Raw genomic sequence first — 15,151 nt, 5'->3', positions numbered from 1 at the left:
AAATAGTAGCAATAGTAAGAAAGTTTGATATATACCTAATAGAGTCAGTTTCGGAATTAGATTATAATTTCCCAACTCTCACGCTGACGCAAAGGATAATCCATCCCGAATGTCCCAGGAAATCCACTTCATAACTTTTGTGGTAGACTCAACGTTGTTGCATGCATAGAAATAGAATTCCCTAGCTTGATGAATGATGGAGAGGAAGAGTTGTGAAGGTCAATTGATGCCTTTTACCACGCTTCTGATTGATTGCTTATGAATTGGGATGGATTATTTGACTTTTTGTTTAAAGGGTTGTGGTTTGATATTGCCTCAATTAAGATGACTTTTTATGTTTGAAGGACGAAATGCAAGAAAAGCAACTAAATTAAACTCTAAGTTACCAAGTATGAGAACTAATCTCTAATATCAAAAGCCATTGGATCCCAAACAACTCAGTTTTTCATAATCACTACAAATTTTATTGCAAATAGAATATAGAACAGTTTGGAGCCTAATAAATTTAAATACCGAACACATCAAAGTTAACATGTGCAAAGCAATAAACGGATATAGCCTAAATAAACATTCTAAATCATAGCCTAAAGTAACCATCATGGCAAACAGATCATAAATTTGCGTCAGAGCACGTTAAGATATGGCCTGTATAGACACTAATTCATTGTACTTAAAAATACACTGGTATATATTAGTATTACTTGTGTTCCACTTTTAAATTTTAATATTCTTATAAATAAACCTTCTTTGTACATGGTCTTGTGTAAGGTCAAGTCCATTGTCTTTACTTGTCCAATGCTCATATATTACCTATAATCTATATTTACATTTAGGTTAAAATGCAAAACTCACCTTTTAAATTTCACCACTTTTTATTTTAGTCCTTTAAGTTTGCAATTTATTATTTCAGTCTTTTAAGTTTCAATCTTCTTCAATTCAGTTATCCGTTAAGATTTCATCCATTCCTACCATTAACCTGCCCAAAACGACATAGTTTGGCCTTAATTTAATATTTATTCCTTAATTAAAAAAACGTTAATTAAATAATAATAAAAAACCCAGAAATTATAATAGCAAACTACTCGTCCCTCCCCATCTGAAGAACACGATCGAATAGAACCCCACCCACCCCTTGCCTAACCCATTAATAGCTGAGAGATTAAAATTCCGAAACTAATGTTCATGGTTTTAGTACTACTTTGAAAACTCAAAATTGCTATAACTACTACGAGGCTTTCATTAATGGAAAAAGAAAAAGAAAAAGGAATCCATATCACAACCCCCTTATATCAAACATGTACAGCTACAATTAAGGACCACTACTTGAGCGCGTTGGGAAGAAAATCATCAATTCTGGGTAAAATCGTCAATCCATTTCCAGCTCATACGTACTACAGATATAATTGATGTGGTGAAAAGCGTCATAACCCATAAAGGTTCGCAAAACTATCATTCGTGACGACATTGATATATATGTTATTTTCAGAATTTGAAGTACATTGGTAGAGGAGGATTTTGGGTTTATGATTAACATTTGCAGTCCATCATCAATTCTTACCAGAGATGCTTTAGTACTGTATATATGAGAAATAACCCAGATCTTTCCTTATCCTTCTTTAGTCTCAGCTATCGATGGGTTAGGCTTGGGGTGGGTGGGGTTTCCATTTGATCGTGTTATTCAGAATCGAAGGACAAGTAGTCTGCTATTATAATTTCTGGGTTTCTTAAAAAAAAAAATAAATAAATAAATTAAGGACAAAACTACGTTGTTTTGGACAAGATGGAATGTCAACAGAGGACTGAATTGAGGAAAATTGAAACTTAAAGAACTGAAATGACAAAATGCAAACTTAAAGGATTGAAATGAAAAGTAGTAAAACTTAGAGAGTGAGTTTTGTATTTTTGTCTTACATTTATGTCAATTCCATCCAGTTTGGTCTATTTGGTCAAGTTCAGTCTACTTCGGTCTATTTGGTCTATTATGGTCCACTTCGGTCCAATTGGTCCACTTTGGTCTATTTCTGTCCAATTCAATCCACTTTAGTCCATTCCATCCAAATCGGTCCATTTCATTCCATTCCATTTAGTTCAGTCAATTTCATTCCAATTTGATGATGATTTGGGAGGAGAAGTTTGTGTAAAAAGATGAGCTATAATTACTTCATTAGCAATTATTTCACATTCTCAGTCTAATATTAGTAGGTTCTTCATAAATTTTTTTTTTCTAATATAAGTGTTGGATTTACTTATATCTACTTACTCTTTAGTTATTCAATATGGATAGAGGATGAATCATTTGTAAGAATAATTAGAAACAAATTCTACCTAAAAATTACATTATTTACAAAATATCTCACCTTATATAATAATTGAATGTAAAATGAATTGTGTTTCCTTGAAGGAAGGAAAAAAAAAAAAAAAAAAAAAAAAAAAAAACTTACTAAATTTAAATACTTTCAAATAACAAATACATATAGCTTAATTTTGAAAATCTAATATATTGTATTAACTATGCTTTGTTAGAAAATAATCACATTATTTAAGAATAGTTTTGATACTAACACTTATAAGTTTCATTTACTTTTTTTTTATACTTAGTCTATTTGGAATCTACTATTTTGTTGAAACTAAAAACCTTTTACTGGAAATACTGTAAATAAAGCTAAAAGTTAGCTGAAATAGTATAGTGGAACCTATGAATAGTACAAAAAAATGTAGTAAGACCCATGAATAGTAGAAAAAATAAGCTGAATAGTAAAATAGGCTAGTAAAATTAAGCCGTGCCAAACAAACACTAAAAAAAAATTGCTAATTTTTTTGCACATCGCATAGGTCTACGACTAATCTATATAAAATTAAAGATTTTTGACTTTTGATTGACCTAATAATATTTTAACATAAATTTTCGAGCTCTCACAATTTTATAGGTCAATTCTAAAAAATAATTTTAATTGATTTTAAATTCTATTCTATATTTAAACCCCTCAATTAGTAATTTAGAATCTTGTCAAGTGATATTTTCTATAAATTTTGGAATAGATAGTTCTATATACAAATACAATCATACAAAATAAGCACTAATAATTGCCATAATTATCAAATTTCATATTTAGACTAATAAATGCCAAAATCATTGGTACGATAATCACTCCACAATTATAAGTGCTTATGGGGTGTGGGGGGCAAGAGTCCGAAATTCTATCTTGTATAAAAAAATAAAAAATATTTAGACTAATAAATGCCACAATCATTATTAGTACCTATTAATAATTACCATAATTATCAAATTTTTATATTTATACAAAACAGAAGAAAGGAAAAAGAAGAAGAAGATATGTTTGTTAAACATTTTTTGTGCAATGCACAGATTATTGACTAGTTTATACTACAATCATAATCATAGAGGGTGTCTATAAATAGGTTGTCATTGTAGAGTTATAGTTATTCTAAGTTCTAACAATATGCAATTAGACTTTCTACTACTATAATATATCATAAAGATACAACACTCCTCTCACATTGGGGTGGATCCCATAATTATGGGGGTGTGTGTCATTTTTGTATTGTATAATTATTCAATAACTCAACTCGGTCTCTCCTCCACTGATTTATCTTCTACAGTTGAATTTCTCAATGTGCCTGATGTCAATATGGGTTTCAGGGTGGAGACAGATTGATTTGAATTCATAAGAGGAATTCGGTAAAGGTACTGTGAGATAGAATGTGGTCGTTTGGGATTTTGGTTCAATTCTGAAGAGATAAATCAGTTAAGATGGAAGCCTAAGCAGTTTAGATTGGCTTTCATGTCACTTTAGTTTTGAAAAATGATACTAAGCAAGGCATTAGCTTGTAAGTCTGAAATCTGTCAGATAGTCCATTCTCATTATAAGTTGATCACTATTGCGTTAGGAAGGCAAGTGGATCTCTTCTCTTGTAGGGTTTGCATAGAGGATCTAACGTGCAATGGTTTTGTGTATGTCTTGCCATATCTAACTGTTTCTTTCGTAGTGGATTTTCTATGAGATTGTCTGTCCTTAAGGTGATTTTTCCCTTTTAACAGTTGCTTCATCGGTTTTTCTTTTCTCCAAATCATGTATTGCTTTTACATTTTCTTACTTTATGATTTGGTGCATTTTGAAATATGGTAAAATATAATTATATAACTACAGTAAAATATAATTATACTGTGCACCACATATTTGAAATAATTTGATTATATTATAATTAATTATTCCGCTGCAAATTTAACAAAGGCATCAAAACCGGAATTCATAAAGTTTTGGCATGAAGTATTGTTATGAAACTAGACACTAAAGCAATCGCATCAACTCTTCTAATTTCTAAAAAATTCCGTTTATTTTACACAAAAAAACCTACTTTTTCTATTTTATACCATTATTTTTACAAAATACCCACATTAATTCATCTATTATACACTATATTTTATATAAATAATATTTTTATAAGTTGAAGAGAGAGAGAGAGAGAGAGAGAGAGTAAGTAGAAGGGAGAATGTGAGGGGAGAGAAATAATACTAAAATAATGTATGGAAAAGCTACAGTAACAGTACATATATGCACGGTTACTGTAGCACTTGTACATTTATGCACAATTTTACACTCTCTGATGTGAGTTTTTTTTTTTTTTTTTGTCAAAATGTGTAAAATAAGTTACTTTTTGTATTTTGCAAGACTTTGCAAGAGCTGATATAGTTGCTCTAATACAATTAATAAGTAATACTAATTTATACTTTCCTTAGATTCGAAAATGTACCAAATTCTTGGCTATATCATTGCCTTATGCTGGCGTGTGGAATGCTAAAGAGTCATTGACACTCAAAAAATTGGTTTCCACAGCAAATTGTTTTAGTTAAGCTATCTTGGTAGGTTGGAATTTGAACAGGCTTCAAGTCTTGTTGAGAAGGTAAACTAACCCGAGGTTCTCACATATGCATCCCCAACTACATGTCATCAAACACTTGGAACCCTTCAACATTCCACTCTATAAATGCCTATTAGAATTTCATGCTTTCAACTCACAACAGAAATAGAAGTTCCCCTTATATATTCAGAAAAGTCTAGCTAGGTCTCTCTAATCCTATCAAACAATGGCTAGTTGCAAGCATGTTTTCATTTTGGCTTTAATTGTAACACTGTCTTTGTCAAGCATAAATATGAGCTTCGCAGCTCGTCAACTATTGCAAACGCCTGCAGCTCCACCCCCAGCGTTGACGCTGCCTACAGTTCCATCTCTGCCAACATTGCCTCCATTGCCCTCAGTGCCAACACTGCCTCAAGCTACATCGCCACCACTGCCTAGCACTCCATTGCCAACTTTGCCAACTCAACCAACTCTGCCAAGGACCACATTGCCACCATTGCCAAGCACCCAAATCCCCTCCTTACCAAATCCAACTCTGCCAACAGTTCCCAAGGTGATTGTTCCTCCTCTGCCAGCCACTCCGTTGCCCACCATTTGCCACAACAATCCCATCAATTCCTACCATTCCAAACACGATCCCAACTATTCCTTTCTTCTCCCCGCCCCCATCAAACTGATCTAGTTGTCCTTGAAGCACTTCATATTTTGCATATTGTGCATCTGTACAATGTATGTTTGTCTTTTTTGTTTTTTGTTTTTTCATTTAATAATTGTTATATAGTATTTGTATATTTGCTGAAAGATATATATAGTATTCCTGGTGAACTAAATAGTGTTGTTATTGTGCAGGTTTACTTGTTATTGTAAAAAATTAGACGATGATGTATCTCATCGTCTAATTAAATATTTGGACAAACTCGAAGGTGGAAGCCTTGCAGTGATGCAGAAGGCTGAAAGTCTTATTTTGCAAAGCAAGGCTGCCATTATTGATGCTGCGAAAAACGAGTTATCCAGCGGATTCAGGCCAATCGGGCTTGTTTTGGGAGGTGTGGTCGGGATTTATTCTTACCTGAGTAGTCGACGATTGGAAACAACGGTGGCTGATCTGCATGGGCTTGTGACACAGTTGTCGAACAGTGTGATTGATGAGCACTCTTCTCTTGGAGAAGAAATAGCAAAGCTTACCGTGGAAGTTTCGAAGCTTTCTACGCTCATCTCCAAGGAGCCACCTAATCCAGAAGTGGAGAGGAAAATGGATGCAGTTTTGGCAGCGACTGAGAAACTAGTTTCCGAGTATGTGAAGAAAAGTAAGCAGAAGAAGAAATATGGTGGCTTGCAGAAGACCATGCGTGGTTTTGTCACCTGGTTATTTGATGTTGATGACTAGGTGGCAACCATAGCAGGAGTAATTTATGTGAAATTGTGTGGCCTTTGTGCCTCCCTAGGTCTTTCTTATATGCTATTTTAAATTTTAATCAGGATGTTTTTCTTATATGTAATTAAATTTTGATTAGGAATTAAATTTTTTTTTTTATATGTCATTGAATTTTGATTGAATGGGAATTTTCAAATGAAAATTTTTGTGAATGATTACATACACTAGCAAGTTTATAGTTAATGAAATTTTAGTTAGTATTCAAAGGTGTGTTATATAAGGGATGGTGTAGGGAATGATTACATAACTTATCTTATCCATACCTGATTCGATTAATTTATCTATGATTACCTTACGCAATTAATATTCATATTCAATAGTTACATAACTTCTCTAGAAATGCAACTCTCAAAAATTCAACCTAAAATATATATATATATATATATATATATGTATGTATGTATGTATGTATGTATTTAGGGTTGTCAAATGGGTGACTTTGGGTTGGTTTGAGTTTGGCATAATTGGGTTGGATATATAAAACTCATTTACCTATTAAAACCCATTTAACTAATTGTTTCTAACTCAAATCTAACTCAATCCAATTATTATGGGTTACGTCAATCCATCCAATTACCCAATTATCAAAATTACCAAAATGCTACTAAAGTGAAAAATGACCGATGTACTTCAAAATCTTAAAAAATGACCAAAATATCCCAAAATCTAAAAATTACCAAAATAACCCCAGAAACCTAAAAAAATGACCAAAATGCCCTCCAAAACCCAAAAAATGACCAAAATACCTCTGAAACTTAAAAAGTGACCAAAATACCCCCAAAACTTTAAAATTACCAAAATATTCCCAAAACCAAAAAATTACCAAAATACCCCTGAAACCTAAAAAATGACAAAAATACTACCAAAACCTTAAAATGACTAAAATACCCCTAAAACCCAAAAAATGACTAAAATACCCCCGAAACCCAAAAATGACCAAAATACCCTCGAAACCCAAAAAATGACCAAAATACCCTCGAAAACTAGAAAATTACCAAAATACCCCTGAAACCCATAAAATGACCAAAATACCCCTGAAATCCAAAAAATGACCAAAATACCCCCGAAACCTAAAAAATGACCAAAATACCTTGAAACCTAAAATTGACCAAAATACCCCCTAAACCTGAAAGTGACTAAAATACCCCTGAAATCCAAACTACTAATCCGCATGATGTGCAATGCATGTTGAAATATTTTGTTTAATTTTATGTGTAATGTTTGGGGATTCAACTTTAATTATATTTCATCTTCGGGGGGTTTTAGAACCTTGGATGGCTCTAGTGGAATGGCGTTTGCCTGTTATCTTTGATATTTTAGATTTACTTGTGTTTTAATTGTTGCCAATGAAAACTCAATTTTAGCAAGATTGTCATATTTCAAAAATTGTATATAAATCTTATAAAAATAATCAGTAAAATTATTTTACAATGATAATTAATTAATTATTGCATTACTTAAAATAACTAATGAGATGCGTTCAAGTTGTATCTGTTACAACTTATGAGTTGCACCTTTTTACACTTTTAATTGTGAGAAAAAAAAAATGCATGTCATCAGTTCTCTCTATGCGCTAGTTTCCATCTTCTTCTCTCTCTAAACTTAAACAAAAAAAAAAATGATCCCATCTTCACAGTCATGAGTTTTAAATCACATTCCCATTTTTGGTAGAGGCTCAAAGTTTAGTGTTTGGTTGGCCATTTTTCAACAAACACACTTTTTTGATAATAAGCAACAAACACACTCGGTTATGAGAGAAGATGAGATAGTTTCAATTCTCATCAATGGGAGGGTGTCACCTCGGGAATTGTGGGGATGGCTGGGAATTTTGGAATTGGCAAAGATGGTATTTGGGTGCTTGGCAATTGTGGCAATGTGGGCTTTGGCATAATTGGCAATGCTGGTGTGTCCAAAATGTGGCGCGCTGCAAGGCTTGTGGTTGCTAGTGATAATGCTAGGACCAAAGAAAGGAGGAAACAATAATTAGAAAACGCCATGGTTTGATGAAAATTTCTCAAACTTAGGGAAGAAGAAATATAGTGAAAGAGAGTGAGAGATAGGAAAATGAGATTTCTATATTTTCATATATTATACAATGGTATTTACAGCCTTGAATCTAACCTAATGTTAGTTCAATAAATAACAAATTGGGATGGCCTGGAACGAACTTCAACGGCTAGTAACAGTGGTAACAAAGTTAATAGCACTAACAGAATTTTGAATTTGAAGTTTAACTACCTTTAGTAAGACGACACCGTATTGTTAAAAGTCTAAAGTCTGCTGAGAAACGATGCCGTGTTGCTGTGGTTGTTTGAAAACGGTGTCGTGTCTAACAGTAGAAACTTTGAGAAGATGTTGTTGATTGAAAAAACTAGATGGCTGATGGCCATCAGTGATGGGTATTTTTAGTGGGAAAACGTTAAAGCAGGATTTTGAGGACTGAATAAACGATATATGAGTTTGAATGTTTGATGGAATATTATGGTTGGAGGGAGGAAGTATGAGGAAACCTTGATTAGTTCACCTCCCAAACTAGACTAATTGTTTGTTCAAAAATACCAGTCAACCTAAAAGGATGCAATTGTTCCAAAAAACATATAGAGAAGAAGAAAAAGAAGATGTAATAGGAAAACAAACCTACTGCTTATATGAGTCTATCATGAGACTCTCTTTTTTAACTAATAATAATAATAAATTTTTTTTTTTAAAAGACACATTTTCTTTATAAATTATCAAATGAATACACTGACTTGGATATTTGACCAATTTTTCATGTGATGCTTAGTAGATGATGATAATTTATATTTTGATGAGATTTCAAATAAGATCTTATACATGCCAAAAGTGAGTAGTTTAACTAACAGTCTGATATCACTTGGTGTTTTCAATGGAAACTTATAGGGGAATATTTGACCAATTTTTTATGTGACACTTAGTAGATGATGGTAATTTATATTTTGAAGAGGTTTCAAATAAGATCTTATATATGCCAAGAGCACGCAATTCACCAGCTGATAGTCTAACATCACTTAGTGTTTTCAATGAAAAATTTTAGGATTCAAATTTTTCTCCAATTGTAACCATTGAATTTATAAAAAATAAAATCTTATTAAGTGGGGCAAAACATATATATAATTGCTTAGGTGTGTTGGGTGCACATGCACCATAGTCCAGCCCACATAGACTTCTATTGCAAGTGGAAATAGGTGAAGTGGTCTACATGAATAATACTTCTATTCCTAATGTAATTAGGAGAGTGGCAGGCAATGGGAGGAGCTTTTATATAAAGCTTGGGACGTGTGTTTCATATATATATATTGAGATATAGAGAAAAGAGAAAAGTGCCACACAGTGAAAAAGAAAAAGAATAGAGAAAAATGATTGCTACCTTTGAGAAAGATAATTTTTGTGTGTGAGAGCAAAGAAAAATAAGAGAGTTTTTTTTTTCTTTAGCCGTGAGACATACACAAGAATTATTGTAATTGATTTGATAATGGTGAAATTATTTGGAGTTTGTCCCGTGGTTTTTCCCTTCAAAGAGAAAGGGATTTCCACATAAAGTTTGTGTTTTTGTGTGTGATTGTTATTTTGAATTGCTAATATTTGTGATAATATTATTTGGGACCTAACAAGGTGTTGTATATTGGATTATTCAATTAAATTCAAACAATTGATTGTATTAATCAGTGAAATATCAACACTTTTCACTTTTTCAAAGACAATTAAATTCTTTATTTATGTTTTGAATTTAATAGGAAAGTTTAATGTACTGTAATAAAGAATTGTACTTAAGTTTTATACTTAGAAGTTTGTGTTCTAAGTATGAAATTTATAAATTACTAGTATATACTAGCATGGTCGTGCATGTTAGTATACATGTCCACTGGACTCTAGCTAGGCCCATTGTAATATACTTACACCATATTTTATATTTATTGCACACATATTACTTATGCTGCCTATATATAGGCAACATCATTTTGTGTAATTTTATGGATCAACATATAAGAGAATTGATTCTTTATTCTAACAATGCAATATATGAATTAATTATAAGTTATACGATATGCTAGTTAATTTACAATCCATAAGTAACCCATAATTAATCTCATTACATATTTGTTTACAATCATTTTTTTCACAGTCGTACACTTTTCATTTGCATTATCCTCTTCCAAAAAGTATGACAATTCCATTCGAATTGTCATAATTTAATTAGTATGCTTGCATGCGCAATGTACACTTTGAATCAAAGACCGATGTAGAGAAGGTTTTGTTAAGAGAACCTTGGATGGTCAAGTTTAGACCTTTCAAGTATGAGCAAATTGTGGCACGCATGTTTAATTTGAAGGGTAGCATGTACCCATTCGGTTTTTATAGTGAAAATACATTAAATATTTAAGGATCCTGAGAAATCTATATATATAATAATAGGTAAAGTTAAGGGAAAATCTAATTAGATTTCAAATTGGAATTCAATTAGAGTCTAATTTTGTGCCACATGTCCCATCTAATCTAAGGTTCTAATTTTTGAGCCAACTAAGTTAATTTAATGTAGAAATTGGATTTCAATTAGAGTTTGATTTTGTGACATGTGTCACATTTAATCTAAGTTTTTTAATTTTTATGTCAAATGAGTTAATTTAGTGTAAAAAACAAGGAGTCCAATATAAGTAAACCATAAAAAACATAATTTTTGAATGATTTTATATTTATGAGCTTTTTTTTATAGAACTAAAAACAATTCAAGTTTATAAGTCATCTATATATATATATATATATGTCCCATCTAATCAAACAATTTTTAATTTTTGTGCCAAATGAGTTAGTTTCGTGTAAAAAACGAGGAGTCCAATATAAATAAATTATAAAAAGCATAATCATATATTTAACATTATATAAAATTAGAGGAAGAGAGAGTTTAAATGATTTAATATTTATGAGCTTTTTTTTGTATAACTAAAAACAATTCAAATTTATAAGTCATCTATATATAAATTAATAGGTAAAGTTTAGAGAAAATCCTATTAGATTTTATCATTGAAGTCCAATTTTACATCATGTGTCCTAAATTATTTATTTTTAGAGAGGATTTTATTTCATAATTTTGGAATAAAACGTGGGACCATATCAGAATTAATGAACATAAAAATATTTAAAAATTTGACAATTTACATTTTTTACCTAATAACATTCTTACAATACTTTTTAAAGAGTTAAAAATATATATATAAGAATGACTATCAATAATATTTAAATTATATATGTAAGAATTATACTATGCATCTTAATGTGTATTTTTTAAGTATATCCATGCATATGCATGGGGTTACAAGTTAGTTAAATTAATGAGTTGTCACAGGAAAATCTTTAATAGTTAACATCTGTCACTTGATTAGTTAGAGTTTCACTTATAAACTAGTTAGGCGAATGGCTTCAATTCTCCAAGGAAGGTCAAGGAGCTACATTATGGTTCAATTTTTATACCATACCATTTGGTATATATATATATATATATATATATATATGGTGCTTGAGCCATCTAACTCTACCCATAATTTTTCCTTTTTGTTTTTTTTTGTTTATTTATTTATTATTATTATCATTAGCAGATATCTCGTCTAACCTGTGTCATTTATTATTGTGGCCAGTAATATGGCCTTACAAGGATGATAATTAAAAAATAAAAGAAAAAAAAATCGACCAGTGTCATGTATTAATTTAAGATAGAAGGCTGATCTTAGATTATAAGTGAAACTCCACCTTTATTTTTTTGTTCGAAAGATTAATTAATTTAGTGATTTATGCAATTATTCCATATCACAGATTAACATAAAGTATATTGTATGTCACACTTAGCACAAAATTAGACTCTAATTAAAATAAAGTTTGGAATTTTATTGGATTTTTCCTCAGTTTTGGCTATATATATATATATATATAGAGAGAGAGAGAGAGAGAGAGAGAGAGAGAGAGAGAGAGAGATGGCTGTTTATTTTTGTCTCCTCCGAGCCCAACTTTGATGCAATCTAACTTATGGGTAACAGAATTGAATACCTTCTTCAATCAATAGTCCTTTTTTGAATATAATTTAAACTTATAATCCTATTTCCATCGTCTTTTAAACCTACCCTTCCTCCTTGACCCCAGAAAGAGAGAGATAACCAATGAAAAGAATAAAAGATAGCTCTTCAAAATTTATATTTCTTGTCAATCCAGAACAATCTGGTTTCATCAAGAAACAGTTTTTAGAATGTTGCACGTAATTGGAGCATAATAAATATTTGGTTAATCTAATAGGGAAACTCAGCTTATTTGCCTTTTTAAATATGTGATTATAATGGTAGAAAATGGGATGATTATGGAGAGCATTGCTGAAATTTAAGCATCAAATAAATAATGGTTAAAGTATTAACATCCACAATTGCAAATAATATCCTATTTTACTATCTAAAAAGCTATTTTATTTATTATACCATCCCACTTTACAATGCACTTAACATTGTAGATTTTATTTTTACATACAACATCTTAAAATAATATAAACAACCCAATAAAAATAATAAATCTCTACTCTCTCTCTCTCTCTCTCTCTCTCTCTCTCTACAACTTCTCTACCCTGCTCTCTGTCTCTCCCTCTCTCTCTTAACCATCCAAACCACCCTAGATCAACCCCCCACTACCCCACTACCCACCAAAATCCCACTAGAACTGTTGAAATCAAAACCACTAAAATCAAAAACCAACACCAACTGACACTGAACACCCACACCCACTACCATCGAAACCAACACCCATTGCCACTGAACATGCCACCCCATTAATAGATCAACCTACACCACACAACCCACAACCCATAACCCTCATGCTGCATGACCCACTTCGCTGCCACACAACCCATAACCTCCACCATACACCCGAACACAACCCACACATGACACACGCACGACCCATACAGACCATAAACGACCCACAAAGCCCATATAATCTTCACCACACGACCCACGTCGTAGCCACCGCTTGACCCACGTCTCCAATGCATCAAACCCATCACCTTACCCAAGCCTTTAATGCATCCAAACCCATACCACAACCACCACCTAATCCACGACCCACATAGCCACAACAAACCCCAAACCCCCATTAGAAAATCCCTAGAGAGTGAGAGAGAGAGAGAGAGAGAGAGAATAATATAATTATAAAAAGTAGAAACTTGCTTTATTGTAAAAAAATTTATAATTGGAAGCTTGGATAATGCATCTCTTTTGTGGTTTGGTGCTATAAAATAGGATATCCAAAGTTTTACAACTCCGGATACTAATGCTCTTAAGGTTTCAAGATTCTTCTTTTTCTTTTTCTTTTTTGTTTGAGAAACCCATTCCAAGGTCTTAAGTCATTGCTTTGGCATGTTCCATAATTATTGTTCTTGAGATCTAGGTATAAATTACTATCTTCTAATAGACAACTGAACATTTTTAAGCAACATCAAGATTAACAAGGCCGACTCCATGTATTTTGGAGCCAAGGTGAGAACTAAATTGAGATATTTAATATATTTAAATAATAAATTTTTATATAAAATTTGTTATACTTGCTTGTTTCAATGCAAAACTACTAATTATAATTTTTTATTCAAGTTATCTAACATCTCTTCTTATATTAATAATATAAATAATTCAATTAAATTTTCTTAAGATATTGTATTTATTAAGTAGTAATTAGATATATATTTATTTGAATTCTTTTTCACAAAATTTAATTTTTAATTTGTTAACAACTAGTATATCATCTATATCTATTGTAAGGACGCAATTTGTAATGACCCATAACAATGTTGGGTTCGCACGTAAAAAGGCCCAAACAATATCATTTATAGAGCGTGGGTTTGAAAGGCTAGGCCTTGGTCACCAGACGGTGGTTTGTCGTGGTGTTTATACATAATTAAATCGTGTTCGCCCTAGGAGTCTTTCTCCCGGAGGCGGGCTGAGAGGCTCTAGTTTTTGGCCATTTTTCCCAACCCCTTTCCTCGGATTGCTTACTTTTCCTTTTATACTAGCCTATATCCCTTATCCAACGTCCACGTGTGGGTTCGATTTTTTAAGATTGATACTTGTCCCATCAGCCCATACCCAGAGTGGTTGGGGATGGTTGTAAAAGCTGAAGAGTATGGCTCTGTCAGGTGCAGAGTATTGAATGGCAGTAAGGGCAGCTTTCCTTTTGTCCTTGGTCGTTATACTATCCAATGTACCCTTCTCAATTGACCTAGATATTTTAGATTTTTTCCCAAACTGTTCCTATACCGTTTTTGCCCTTCCTTGCAGGGAGACCTCGGATATGCCGAGGACAGAATCATCCTCGGCTGTGTCTCAAAACTATTTGGACTTTTATTACCTATCCTCGGCTATAACCTTCCTCGGCTCGGGCCTTGGGCCCCAATGTAAAAATGGGTTAGGGCCACAAATTATTGGACCCCACATCTATATATTACTAAAAGCTGAAGCGTAGCATTTAATGCTGCTACTCTCATGTTGTGCCACATCAGCTGTCACGTCATTCTTTTTTTTTTTTTTTTCTTTTTTAAAATATAATTTGTCCAACAATTTTAAAATGGTTTTTACAATTTTCAGTTTTATAAATGTAGCCCACTACTTATTTATTTACTTCCACTATTACCCTATAATAAATCTGTATAATTAATCAAGTCCACCTTTTATTTATTTAGTTCTACTATCAAGTCCAACCCAAAGCCTTTTTAGTTCAGCTTTAGGGTTTTGTGTGAGCCTTTTCAACTTAAAGGAAGAAAAAAAAAAAAAAAGACAAAAAACGTTGAAGTCT

General features: G+C 32.1%; 2 protein-coding genes across 2 annotated transcripts; both read left to right on the top strand.

Annotated features, from left to right (window-relative positions):
- The first annotated feature begins 5,031 nt into the window (after positions 1-5,031).
- Positions 5,032-6,480, top strand: LOC126732465 (uncharacterized). Its single transcript, XM_050435320.1, has 2 exons — positions 5,032-5,610; positions 5,731-6,480. Coding segments are annotated over exons 1-2 (540 nt in total). The 5' UTR covers positions 5,032-5,608; the 3' UTR covers positions 6,269-6,480.
- On the top strand, positions 5,108-5,563 carry LOC126689790 (protein PELPK1-like). Its single transcript, XM_050384968.1, has one exon. The coding sequence runs from the start codon at positions 5,108-5,110 to the stop codon at positions 5,561-5,563; it is 456 nt and encodes a 151-aa protein (XP_050240925.1).
- Positions 6,481-15,151: the final 8,671 nt, after the last annotated feature.

This window comes from Quercus robur, chromosome 6, assembly GCF_932294415.1.
Source record: "Quercus robur chromosome 6, dhQueRobu3.1, whole genome shotgun sequence".
Lineage (NCBI taxonomy): Eukaryota > Viridiplantae > Streptophyta > Magnoliopsida > Fagales > Fagaceae > Quercus > Quercus robur.
The sequence above is the reverse complement of the archived record's forward strand: the minus strand, read 5'-3'. Positions and strand labels throughout refer to the sequence as shown.

Excerpts from the sequence above, each read along its gene's own strand:
- LOC126689790 (XM_050384968.1), top strand. The coding sequence starts at position 5,108 with ATGGCTAGTTGCAAGCATGTTTTCATTTTGGCTTTAATTGTAACACTG.